This window comes from Arachis hypogaea, chromosome 4 (assembly GCF_003086295.3).
Source record: "Arachis hypogaea cultivar Tifrunner chromosome 4, arahy.Tifrunner.gnm2.J5K5, whole genome shotgun sequence".
NCBI lineage: Eukaryota > Viridiplantae > Streptophyta > Magnoliopsida > Fabales > Fabaceae > Arachis > Arachis hypogaea.
The window spans coordinates 103,579,431-103,593,097 of NC_092039.1; the positions used below are offsets into that span (position 1 = coordinate 103,579,431).

The 13,667-nt window shown below is 33.8% G+C and overlaps 1 protein-coding gene across 2 annotated transcripts; it reads right to left on the bottom strand.

The window, feature by feature from the left end:
* Positions 1-39: 39 nt before the first annotated feature.
* On the bottom strand, positions 40-5,737 carry LOC112797110 (uncharacterized). Of its 2 annotated transcripts, none has more exons than XM_025839881.3 (11): positions 5,501-5,737; positions 4,536-4,711; positions 4,062-4,243; positions 3,383-3,973; positions 3,220-3,297; positions 2,261-2,579; positions 1,975-2,174; positions 1,409-1,485; positions 1,070-1,171; positions 691-877; positions 40-433 (listed from the first exon to the last, which is right to left on the bottom strand). In XM_025839881.3, coding segments are annotated over exons 1-11 (2,013 nt in total). In that variant the 5' UTR covers positions 5,503-5,737; the 3' UTR covers positions 40-334. The 2 variants fall into 2 exon arrangements, with proteins under 2 accessions (XP_025695666.1, XP_025695664.1); XM_025839879.3 differs by having other exon boundaries at positions 2,261-2,582.
* Positions 5,738-13,667: the final 7,930 nt, after the last annotated feature.

The following is a 13,667-nucleotide window of genomic DNA, read 5'->3' on the forward strand; positions in this document are numbered from 1 at the left end:
TTTAATAATTGTAATTAATCTATATATTGAATTAGGAGATTGAAAACATCTTTTTCACATTTTAAGTTGATTAAAAATGAAAAATGGGTGACTTGTACAATTAACCAAACAATGAAATTTATATACACATTAAGTGTAAAACTAAACCATTTATGCACACACAACCTCGGCCACAAGCACCTTACATGAAACAATCACTAGCTCTATGAATTATTGGCATTGAAGTAAACAGAAAAAGCAATGCCAACATAGAGAAGGATTTAGAGTCAGAAAAGACAATCTCTTCATCCTGTGACTTTACAAAAAGCAATGGTGATTATGAACATCCTTCTGTTTACTCATGACCGCAGGCAATTGCGGACAAGAAACACCTTTTCGCAACCGAGGTTCTGCAAGTTTCTTGCCATCCCTGACCTTCCTTATAATTCTCAACCTGTAAAGTATATTCATTTAGTCATAAGGATATATAGGCGTTAGGCTTGTCATAAGGTATCACTGTATCAGCAAAAGATGCAAGTGACAAAATGACCTCCAAAGATACGCTGTATTTACAAAAAGAACCAAATGTATATAAGTATATATGCGAATTGACTGAACATTTGTTAAGTTTGTCAAACAGAAAATATCTTTGAAGGATCAATTTGTCAAAATTGTAATCTTTCAGAGGTCAAAATGGTTATTTAGAATTACCGTATCTACAATGTTGTCACCAGATTTAACTCCCCCAATCACAAAAATAGATTCATGGATGACTGCAGCAGCAAAGTAACCCCTAGGGTGATTCATTGGTTCTCCCATCATCCATGTGCCAAGACGGGGATCAAACACTTCAAGGCTCGGAACCATTGCACTTCCATCAAAGCCACCTAGAGTGTAGCTGCGAAGACGGATTAAGAAGCTTAATTAGCTGGGCATGGAAAATTCAGAACAGGATACTGATCTCCAATTAGAATGACAGTCATCTATACAATTTTATTCTGTAAATGGTCAAATTACAGAACACTCAGAGGACACTTATGTAAATTGTAATCCCTAATGCATCAAGAGAGAGAAGAGGAGTCAAGCTCACAGCTTTTCATTTAGAACAACTAATGAGTGGCAGCCACGCCTCGTATTCATGCTTGGGATTTTGGACCAAGAATGTTCCCTGGGATCAAATCTTTCAGCAGAGCTGCATTTACAAAGTGTCACTCGTGTCAGAACAGATACAGTTTACTAAATGCGATTCACAATATTTGTCAATTTCGGTATATTAGTCATTCTCACAATAAACAATGAAACATTTTATATTAAACAACTTTGTAATTTAATCTGAATTTTGAGTTCCTTAATTGGCATGTGAACGAGTAAAGTGAAAAATATTGTGAACCAGAGGGAGTATACACTATTTAATATATCAAAATCTTACTTCAAATAATCGTTTCCATCAAATCCACCAGTAGCATAAAGCACACCGTTGAGTTCAACAGCAGCAAGAGCAAATCTCTGGAATATAGAAATGCATTCAAGCAATAAGTTCAGTATTTTCATAGGCTTTTCAAAGCACTACAAAATACAAATGGATCTCTCTCTTGATTATTTGGTGTCTGTGATGTTTGGAGAAGAGAGTCAAGTGAGGCAGAAATTTGATTACATTACAGAGGCAACTAATACAGAAGTATTAGACCTTTAAGGTAGATAACACTAATTACCAGTCCCAGCATATGAAACCATATCATTAAATAACCATCAACGAAACATCTAAGCTCTCTTTAATTGAACAAATTGAACTTGCGCACACACAAACACAAATGACAAAACACAAAAGGAACACCTAGTAAAATATCGGTTTATAGCTCCTATGTTAAGAATCTTATTCCTCAAAAATCAAGGAAATAAAGACTTCAGAACTGTTGTTTTACCTTTATCTATAATTGTACCTCTTAAATCTCAATCAAGACCTGAACTATTTACCATATGACAGCAACACTTTACCTTTTCTAGCATTGAGCGTGTAGTGATCCATCGTCCAATGTCTAAATCTAGCATCTCAACGTCTGAAAAGCAGTCAACTCCATTGCCGCCACCAACAGCAAATATCTTCTTATCCAAAACAGCTCCAGATAAGCTTCCTTTCTTCTGGTTCAATGCAGGACACAAGGTCCAGTTGTCAAGAATCGGGTTATATGATTCAACTACAAACACGGAAGATAATAATCTTTCTCAGAACTTCATCTTGGTTAAAATAAATAAATAATAAAACCATCACAAGATCCCATACCAGTATCATACCAAACAAGACCATTTCCACCGCCAAAAACATAAATATCACCATTGAACTGCACGACCGAAGCATATGAACGTATTGAGCTCATGGGCTTGAGAGACTTGATAGCATTTTGTGAAGTAGAATACATGTCCATACTAGGCAACCAAGATTCTCCATCAAAGCCTCCTATTAGAAACAATGAATCTTTGTGGTCTAGATGGAGCTCTCGAGATGACTTGGTTAATGTCTTCTCAACATGTGTCGTAACATTAGATGCAGATTCCAATAATGTACAACGATCTCTTAGATGCTGAATTTCTGACAAAGCCTCCTTCTAAAAGGCAGATAGAAATAGATCAATAAATATGGGGAAACATGCTATGCCTGATATGATACAATGATTTATCTTAATTCAATACCACTCAGAAATGTTGTTCAAATTACCAAACTAACTATTCATTATTTACAGTCATTTATATTGTGTTCAGTTTGCTTTGAAAACTTACCTATTTTAAATTGTGTAGTCTCAAACTTAATGGAATTAGATGACAAGAGAAAGAGCCAAAATAATAATAATAATAATAATAATAATAATAATAATAATAATAATAATAATAATAATAATAATAATAAAAAACAATAACAAAAAACAGAAAGTAATGAACGTATTTAAACTTAGAACCATCTTGTTTTATTTGTTATCCCCCCATTTCATTGATGCAGTCACTGCGGCAGAAACAAACCACTTCAAATAGTAGCAGAGATTCAAATTTTAATATGGAGATAAGTACACAACAAGAATTTATAAATAAGGTTGATTGAGAAGTTCCACATACTTGGTCAATTGGTATGAAGACTATACATTTATGCATGCCAATAAATCAACAATACAATTTAACATGATACCAATAGAGAAGCAATTGAGAAAAATAATTAAGAATAGCATCTACAACATAGCAAAGAGTCCCTACCAGTTTCTGCTCCAGGTAACTATTCCTCTCGGTCTGCATTTTCTTGAAAGCTGTCAGTTCTTTGACCTCTTGCACCAACTAAAAAAAAACATATATCGAGTTAGTTGCTTACGAACAAAATTTATAATATTTTTAATATTTTCCATCAAATATCCTCAACAACCTGGGTTATGTCATATTGATATTCCAATGAAGGACTAGGATCCACTTTCTTCTCTAAACCAGCTGGTGCCTCAGAATTATCCTTTTCGATTGGACACATATTATTTGCAGCAGCGGTATCATTTACATAATCTGGCAAAGATAGATTTTGTCTTTTACTGTTAAGAGACAGCTGCTTTAGTTTCAGAAATATGAGGTTCTTCTCATCCTGTTTTGCTTCCGGCATGCCTAAATGAGTATCCAATGGCTGGATGTCTTCATCTATAGTAGAATCATTTTCAGCGGATTCTGATATCACACTGGCGTGAGTATATTGCTCCACATCCGATTCAAGCACCGTGAACTGTTCACTTTCCCTCAAAGTTTCATATGATGGAGGCGGCTGAGAAACATTTGCCAAATTCAGCATATGATGAGGGACAGAGCTACCAGGCACAATTGCTGTTGGTGTTAGCAAAGAAATCAGCTTGCTAGTTTGTGCATGGTCCAGCTCAAACCAGAAAAGGTTTTTATTGTAGTAGTTGTCTGCAATTGCATGTCTAAATTTATCCTCGGACAGTGGCTGGCACTGAAGCCGAACACAAATTTGCACCTTAATAGCAGAAAAGTATGAAGATGAGGGCTTGTTTCAGAATGTAATTGTCTTGAACAGAACAATAGTACTCTATAGCATGTGATACCTGTGCAGGATATTGTGTTCTCTCCGAACCATTAGCAGTCCATCCGTAAGGGTCTATAGACATCTTTCCATTGCTAGCCGCCTCGAAAATTCCATGAAGTTTCCTGTCGCTATAATTGAATAGAAACAGCGGCAACCCAGGTTCAATATTCTTCACATATGAGAAATGCTGAGTTGGTAAACCTGTTTAAACAGATAAAAATTTCCATGAGTCGAATGCAACAACTGCCACCTTCAATTCAAAATATGGGAAAAAAATTACCATAAGCTAAGTGACAACTTTTATGCTGTTGATAATATAAGTTCCAATATGAAGCTCATGTCAACTATATCAGTGACCATTCAGTAACTTCAATTTTAAAATGTTGATCATCATTGTCACATGACACCTATTTGTTTCTAGATTCATACTACTAATAGCCTTTTCCTATGGCAAATGCTGTAAACCAAAGAAAATCAAATGAATAACACTGACCAAAGAGTTGTTTAGAAAGACATTCTCTAATTGTATTATTCTTGCACCCAAATACAACACCTCCAAGTTGATTCTTCTCCAAATTTCTGCCAAATACAGTAGTGGCTGATGAATTTGAAAGCGAAGATGACCGCCTCCTGTACTGAGAATTTTGAGCCTTCTTCCCTGCTCCCATCCTAGCATAAGAGGATTAAGATCATTTCATAGGCAATATGCAGAGGAACTGAAAGAATATAGCAATTAAGTTACCAAAATTCCACATAACGCATCAACAAGGAGCAAAATAATAATAAGAATAATAAGAATAATAAATAAAAATAATAATCTTTGAAGTAGCAACATAGAATCTTTGAAATATGTATTCAAAAAAAGAACAGGCTGATTGTATAAATACGTAGTAAATATACTTCAAGGTTCAAACAAATATGAAAGTATTGAATTCAAATTCCACCATTTTATTTGGTAGAAAATCCAAATTCTATTTGGAAAAAAAAAAAAAGAAAAAATATGAAATGCTCAGCAGTTAACTGCAATGCAACAAAGGGAATCTTTTGCCCCAGTAATCCTACTTCCTGCGCTATATTCCAATTCACAAGAACCATGAAAATAATCAACACTAATTACAGAAGCACAATCACCCAATGTAGCTTTAACATCACTGTTGCATGTAGGTTCGATACTATTACTGCTTCGTACAAACCAGAAACAATAATAACTTCCATTTCTTTTAACAATTCAACATCGCATTATGCAAAACATGATATAAGAGAGAATAATAGAAGAAAACACGCTATATACGTATACATAACCGAAGAAATGGGGTTTAACGAAATGTCTCAGAAACACCCTAAGGCGACATGGGAAAATGCAGAAGTGCAGAATCAAAGCTTATGATCAAGAAGTTCGGTAGGAAAAGGAAAAATAAAAATAAAAAGAAAAAGAAAAATATATCTTTTTGTTCTTACATTTTTTGTAATACGAATGACGAAGAGAAAGAGGACTTGCGGAGACTGAAGAGGAAGCGCCAAAGGGAAAAGAGCGCATACGAGAAAAGAAAAGAAACGAATGACGCTTCAGATGGAACTTAGGAAAGAGGCTGAATGGCTGATGCTATAACTTCTTAGTCTCTGACTCTGCACATGAGCACATCGTGTTTTCTTTCTCTTGTTTAGTTGTTTTTCTTTTTCTTTTCTTTTTCTTTTAATCACCAGGACACCGAAAAAAATGATGAATTTTGTTTCAAAAATATTATTTGTATATTAAATTATTTGTCAAAATCAAATTATATATATATTTTTTATATTTTAATATATATTTTATTAATATAAAATATAAAAATTAAAAATTAAAAATTTTAAGTATTTTAGATACATCATATAGAATAATGAAGAGATTAAATATAACGTAAATCATAAGATTTAAGTAAATTGGTCAAAATAGTGGAGTGCATCTGGTTTTATATGTGACAAAAAAGTATTTTTAAAACTTAAAAATAAATTTTATTGTATTGTTATCAAACCGACTATCCTTTGTGGTACAAAATGTTGGACGACCAAAAGACAAGCATGAATATAAGTAAAAGGTGGTAGAGATGAAAATATTGAGATAGATGAGTGGTCATACGGATTGGAGTAGTACTTATTGTGAAAAATATGATAGAACTAGAATCACGTCTCAGGTGGTTTGGACATGTGAGAAGAAGACGACAAAGTACCTAGTCAAAAGAGTGAATGAAATAGAAAATAGACAAGAGATGAAAGCAGAGAAAAACTTAGAAAGACCATTATCTATATAAAAATAATCTTTTTGTAGATATAATATATAATAAAATTTAATAACTCATTTGATTCATGTAACTGACCTCATCTAATTAGACAAGACTTTGTTGTTGTTATATATTTTATATTAATAATTAATTTTAATATATAAATAATATGATTAATTTTGTTTAGTGCCGTACAAATCCTGGGTTAGCAAATTGGTGATAAATGATTTCAAAAAGATTCTTACTTTTAATTTTTTTTTTACATTTTTCTTATCATACTTAAATTTTCTATAATGTGTAATATGATATCACATTTTATAAGATTAATTAAAAAAAAAATTATTTCCGTTTTAAATCATACTAAAGATTAAAATAAAAATCATCAATTAGAAAATTACTTTCAAGACAAGAGTATTCACCAAAAATAATGTGCAGGAAATATTATTCATAAAACAACACATTTATTTCATATATCTAAAAAATTTTATCTAAAGGACAAATTTTAAATCAATTATATAATGTGTATACTAAAAATCAGTTATTTGTATAAAATATATATTAAAATATAAAAATATATTTTAAAAAAATTAAATAATACATATATAATAATTTATTTAATGATTTATTTTATATGTACATATAATATTTTTTTATTTTTAATATGGCGTATGCTATGATACTTATTATTATGATAAATAGGAATTTTTTTTCCAAAATTAATGTAATATTTTTTCTATTTGTCCATTTTTAAATTTAAAAAAATAAAATAAAAAATATTAAATTATAAAAAATGTCACAGGAAGTTTATACTTGATTATAGGGTAAAGTATTATTTGAGTCTTCAATATTTGGGTCGAATCCTAATTTGGTCCCTAACGTTTTAAAAATCCTATTTTATTATCAAAAACTTTCAAATGTCCTATTTCAATCCCAAAAATTTTTTAAGCGAAATTAGTGTTGTCCTACCATTAAATTTGACACAAATGGTTTGCATATTGAAGAGCCAATAATATTCGATTTCAGTATGTAAATAAAATTGATCTACCAACGATTATTATTTTTTTGAAATATTGATGATTTATTGTAAGGATTTGGAGTTTTGTACAAAAAGAAAATTAAGGAGAAGATGAGTTACAACAAGGCTTTCGTTATGTTTTTCTAACACATGGAAGAAGATATGACTTAACTAGTAACATATTAATGTCCACATCACTCATTGTTTTAACAATTAGTGTCAAATTTAATGATAGGACAACATTGAATCTATTTAAAACTTTTTGAGACAGAAATAGAACGTTTGAAAGGTTAAGAACAAAATTAGAATTTGGACTAAATATTGGAGACCAAAATAGTACCTTACCCCTCTATTATATAAGAAGAAATATAGGAAAACAACTAGTTTTGAAGTCAACTTGAGCCAACTACACTAATTAAAAGAAGTATAGGAAAACAACTAATTTTGAAGCCAACTTGAGCCAACTATACTAATTAAATTAAAAAAAATTAAATATTAAAAACAACTATAATTCTTAAACTTTTTTTCATGCTTATACACTTTCAAAACCTGTATTGAAAAAAACAACCGCTACGTACACTTTCTTCCTCTCTTTTGACACCCCCACTTTTCTGCAACACCTCCCGTAGAACAGTTCATCCCGCTGATTGTTGCCAGCCAAACATTACCCAGCCACTCCGTTCATTGCGGATCCTAGCGGCGCCGTCGATCGCACGACCATCCGTCGCGGAACCTAGCCCACGAGGAACACGTCTCCGTTTCTATGTTGTGCCTTTCTTTCTTGCGACAAAGCTTACATGCAGTACCACCGTCCTCCTCTCAAGCCGATTGCGAAATGGATTCATCTAAAATGGATGGCATATTGAGTGATAGCATATTGGATTTAGGCTTTAGGGTTTTGGTTTTAGGATTTATATTTAGGGGTTTAGAGTTTAGATTTTAAGTTTAGGGTTTATGATTTATGGTTTAGTTTTCATGGGTGAAGGTGTATAGTTAACTGTTTAGTGATAGCGGTTTAAGGTTTAGGAAAAATGGGTCTAGTGTGTATGGTCTTTAGGGTTTAGGGTTTATAATCTAGTCTTTAGATTTTATGGTTTAGGGTTTAACATTTAAGGTTCATGATTTATGGTTAAGGGTTTTACACGTTTTTTCCGTGAATAATGGTTGTTTCTATTGTGTTAAATGGTTATTTTTTTTTTGGAATTTAAAGTTTTGGTTTTATGATTTTGGATTAAGTGTTTAGGATTTAGGGTCTAGAGTTCATAGTTTAGAATTTAAGGTTCGGGTTTAATTTACATGATTTAGGAGTTGGGGTTTAGATTTCAGGGTTTAGGATTTAAGATCCGGATTTAGGATTTATAATTTAGAATTTATGGTTTATAATTTTTGGTTTATGGTTTAGGGTACATGATTTAGGTTTTGGGATGTAGAATTCAGGGTTTATAGTTCGGGTTTAGGGTTTACTGTTTAAGATTTAGTTGGTTTAGGTTTAAGATTTACGATTTAGTGTTCAATATTTATTATTTAGGATTTAAGGTTTAGTTCATTTAAGGTTTAGAGTTCGTATTTTAGAGTTCAGGGTTTAGCGTTTAGGGTTCAGGATTTAGTGTTTATGGTTTAGTGTTTAGCTTTCGACTTTACGGTTTAGTGTTTAATTAGTTTAATGTTTAGAGTTCAGGATTTATTTTTAGGGTGTAAAATTTAAGGTTAAGGGTTCATATCTTAGGGTTAAGGGTTTCGAACTTATGTTTCGGGATTTAGGGTTTTAGGGTTTGTGATTTAAGGTTTACGGTTTATGGAATATGGGTTTAGTCTGTAGAGTCTTTAGGGTTTAAGGTTTCGTTGGTTTAAGGTTTAGAATTTAAGATTCAGGATTTAGGGTTTAGGTTTAGGGCTTAGTGTTTATGGTCTAGGAAAAATAGGTCTAGTGTATACGGTTTTTGGGGTTTAGGGTTTAAGGTTTATGGGTCAATATCTATAATTTTGGATTTCATGTGGCGTTTTTGTGATAAATGGTTGTTTTTTTTTCGAGTTAAATGGATGTTTTTTGGTGTTTATAGGATGTTTTTTTTGTGTTACTATGATGTTTTTTCGCATTAATTGGATTTTTATTTTGTGTCATTATGACCTTTTTTTCGTGTTAATTTGTGGTTTTATATTTAAACTGGTGTTTTGGATGTTTTTTGCAAAGTATAATGGATGGTTCTATATATTTAATTGAAAAATTTTTTGTAATTTTTAAAATAACTAAATATAACTTCTGGTGATGAAAAGGTACTGAAATTTCTGAATCTACCTATGACAACATGGAAGAGATTTATTAGGTTTGGATTGTAGATACAGAAATAATGTTCTCTTGAAGTGTTAAACTCCTAACTTTTATTCAGTTATGGCTTATTATTTGTGTTACAGATGCTGACCATGATGGCATTCGTTATGAAGAAATTTCAGAACTGTGAAGGATTTTTGATACGTTACAGCAGCCACAAGAATTTCATGCTAGTTATGCTAAGAAAGTATGCTTCATTACCAAGATCAGAAACACAAACTATGACAAATCCAAAAGGAACTAAAGTTACCCATCAACCAATCCATCCATTGTACTCGTGAAGGGAATCGAGTCTCTCGGGTGAAGGCAGTAGCTCGAGCACATAAGATATCATCAACCACATGCAAAGCAAGGATATATGTCATGTTGGACAAAGAAAAGATGATTTGGATGGAGTCGAGATTAGAATTAAGGCATTCACATCCATGTTCATCTAAACAATCGATCCACTACCATCAAAATAGTGAGCTTAATGTCCATGCTAAGTGTGTGATTGAGGACAATGACGAGACTGGAATACAACCAAACAAGACATACCTTGCACTTGCTAATGAAGTAGGTGGTTCTTCGAATTTGAATTTTTCAGAAAAAGATATGAGAAATTATATCACGAGCAACCCCCGGTTCACTGATAACAATGCTGACTTCGGAGAAATGTCAAAGTACTTTTTATACATGAAAGATATCAATCCAAACTTCTTCTATGCAGTGGACGTTGATGACAGTCTCAAGTTGAGGAGTGCACTTTGGGTAGATACAAGGTGCAAAGTATCATATGAATACTTTGGTGATGTGGTATCTTTTGACACCACATACAAGAAAAATAAGTAAGTAGTTTTTTGTTTAGGGTATTGTCACACCTTTGATCTATCCATTATATGTTTAAATGTGTCAATTCTTTTTGTCTTTCTTGTAGACATAAACTACTGTTTGATTTCTTTGCGGGTGTTAACCATCATAAAAAGTCAACTCTCTAGGGTGTGCTTTATTAAGAAATGAGGAGATCCCCAGCTTCGAATGGGTTTTCAAGAATTGGGTGAATTACATGAAAAATCCTCCCAAGGGCATTATCACAGACCAATGCAAATCAATGTTTGGGAAAATTAAAAAAGTTCCACCAGATACTCGTCACAGGCAGTGCATATGGCACATTATAAAAAAGATGCATCAAAAGCTAATTGGTTACACTCACTACAGAGGGCTGCACGCTGACATGCTTGGAGTTATATGGAATTCTTGATCAGTGAATGCGTTTGAGAGTGAGTGATATAATTTCTTACAAAGATATGATCTTCATCACAATAAATGGCTTTTAGGTTCACCTTTGGTCTTTAATGAGCTTTCTGGTTTTGTTACTTACTGTTTGGAGATGTTTATTTTTCTGTTGTTCAGCTATTCTCTATATTCATTATTAAGATATTTTTTATTGTATCATTCTAAATGTTTTTTTTGCTGAGTTATGCCGGTGTTCTCTTGTTGTATATCTTTATGGAAATCGACAAATGTGGGTTCCGGTATTCTCTGAGGAAGAATTTAGGATTGGTATGAGGAGTACTCAGAGAAGTGAGAGTATGCATGCATTTTACAGTGAATTTTACACACCAAGAGTAGCTTAATCAGTTTGTCCTTGAGTATGATAACGTCCTTGGAAATAAAGAGCAAAAGGAATTAGAGGATGATGCTGGTGACTATAAAGGGATTCTTCCTTGTGTGCCCAGGTTAATGATTGAGAAACAATTTCAGTATAAGTACAAGAGCAATATGTTTAGGGAGATCCAAGTGGAATTCATAAAAAAAAGGTGATTGTAATACTTATGATGTGTCCCAAGATGGGGTTGTGTTTCATCTGAAAGTGGATGAACAGAAATTAGCATCTGATAGGGTTGTATATTCTTTGTTGTCATGCACTTGCTGTGTTATCCCACAAACGTGTGGGGAAAGTACCTTCCTACTACATTCTCGACCGCTGGAGAAAGAATGTCAAGCGCAAACTGGTGGACGAAATTGTGATTCAATTGTTATTCCATTTTGCAAAATTCATTGCTTTTCATTCCTTGGTAATGGCGCCAAAAACATGATGCCAATACCATAGTTCACAACTCCGTTCAACTTAACCAGCAAGTGTACTGGGTCATCCAAGTAATAAACCTTACATGAGTAAGGGTCGATCCCACAGAGATTGTTGGTATGAAGCAAGCTATGGTCACTTTGTAAATCTCAGTTAGGCAGATTAAATTTGTTTATGGTTTCGAAAATTAATAATAAAAAGAAACTAAAAAGGATAGAAATACTTATGTAAATCAATAGTGGGAATTTCAGATAGGTGTATGGAGATGCTGTGTTCCTCTTGAAACTCTACTTCACTACTCGCTCTTCCTTCAATCCTTCTTACTTCTTTCCATGGCAAGCTGTATGTAGGGCATCACTATCATCAATGGCTACTTTCAATCCTCTCGGGAAAATGGTCCTATGCGCTGTCACTGCACGGCTAATCGTCTGGAGGCATCACCCTTGGTTGATAGCTACATCCCATCCTCTCAGTGAAAATGGTCCAAATGCTCTGTCACAGCACGGCTAATCATCTGTCGGTTCTCAATCAGGTTGGAATAGAATCCATTGATTCTTTTGCGTTTGTCATCACGCCCAGCCTTCAGGAGTTTGAAGCTCGTCACAGTCATTCAATACCGGAATCCTACTCGGAATACCACAGACAAGGTTAGACTTTCCGGATTCCCAGGATCCTACTCGGAATACCACAGACAAGGTTAGACTTTCCGGATCCTCATGAATGCCGCCATCTATCTAGCTTATACCGCGAAGATTCTGTTGGGGAATCTAAGAGATATGCGCCCGGCCTAAGGTAGAACGGAAGTGGTTGTCAATCACGCGCGTTCATAGGTGAGAATGATGATGAGTGTCACGGATCATCACATTCATCAAAGTGTTGTGCAATGTATATCTTGGAATAAGAATAAGAGAGAATTGAATAAAAAGTAATAGTAATTGTATTGAAACTTGAGGTACAGCAGAGCTCTACACCCTTAATCTATGGTGTGTAGAAACTCCACCGTTGAAAATACATAAGTGAAAGGTTCAGGCATGGCCGAATGGCCAGCCCCCTGAGTGATCAAGAGACCGAATAATCAAAGGCTAAACAGTCAAAGATTAAACTGTCGAAAGATGTCTAATACAATAGTAACTTATCCTATTTATACTAGACTAGCTACTAGGGTTTACATGAGTAAGTAATTGATGCATAAATCCACTTCCGGGGCCCACTTGGTGTATGCTTGGGCTGAGCTTGATCTATCCACGAGCTGAGGCTTTTCTTGGAGTTGAACTCCGAGTTATGACATGTTTTGGGCGTTCAACTCCGGATCATGACGTTTTTCTGGCGTTTAACTCCAGACAGCAGCATGTACTTGGCGTTCAACGCCAAGTTACGTCGTCACTTTCCGAATAAAGTATGGACTATTATATATTGCTGGAAAGCTCTGGATGTCTACGTTCCAACGCCGTTAAGAGCGCGCCATTTGAAGTTCGGTAGCTCCAGAAAATCCATTTCGAGTGCAGGGAGGTCAGATTCCAACAGCATCAGCAGTCCTTTTGTCAGCCTTTTTCAGAGTTTTGCTCAAGTCCCTCAATTTCAGCCAGAATTTACCTGAAATCACAGAAAAACACACAAACTCATAGTAAAGTCTAGAAATGTGAATTTAACATAAAAACTAATGAAAACATCCCTAAGAGTAGCTCAAACTTACTAAAAACTACCTAAAAACAATGCCAAAAAGCGTATAAATTATCCGCTCATCACAACACCAAACTTAAATTGTTGCTTGTCCCCAAGCAACTGAAAATCAAATAGGATAAAAAGAAGAGAATATACTATAAATTTCAAAATATCAATGAATATTAATTATAATTAGATGAGCGGGACTTGTAGCTTTTTGCTTCTGAACAGTTTTGGCATCTCACTTTTTCCTTTGAAGTTCAGAGTGATTGGCGTCTCTGGGAACTTAGAAT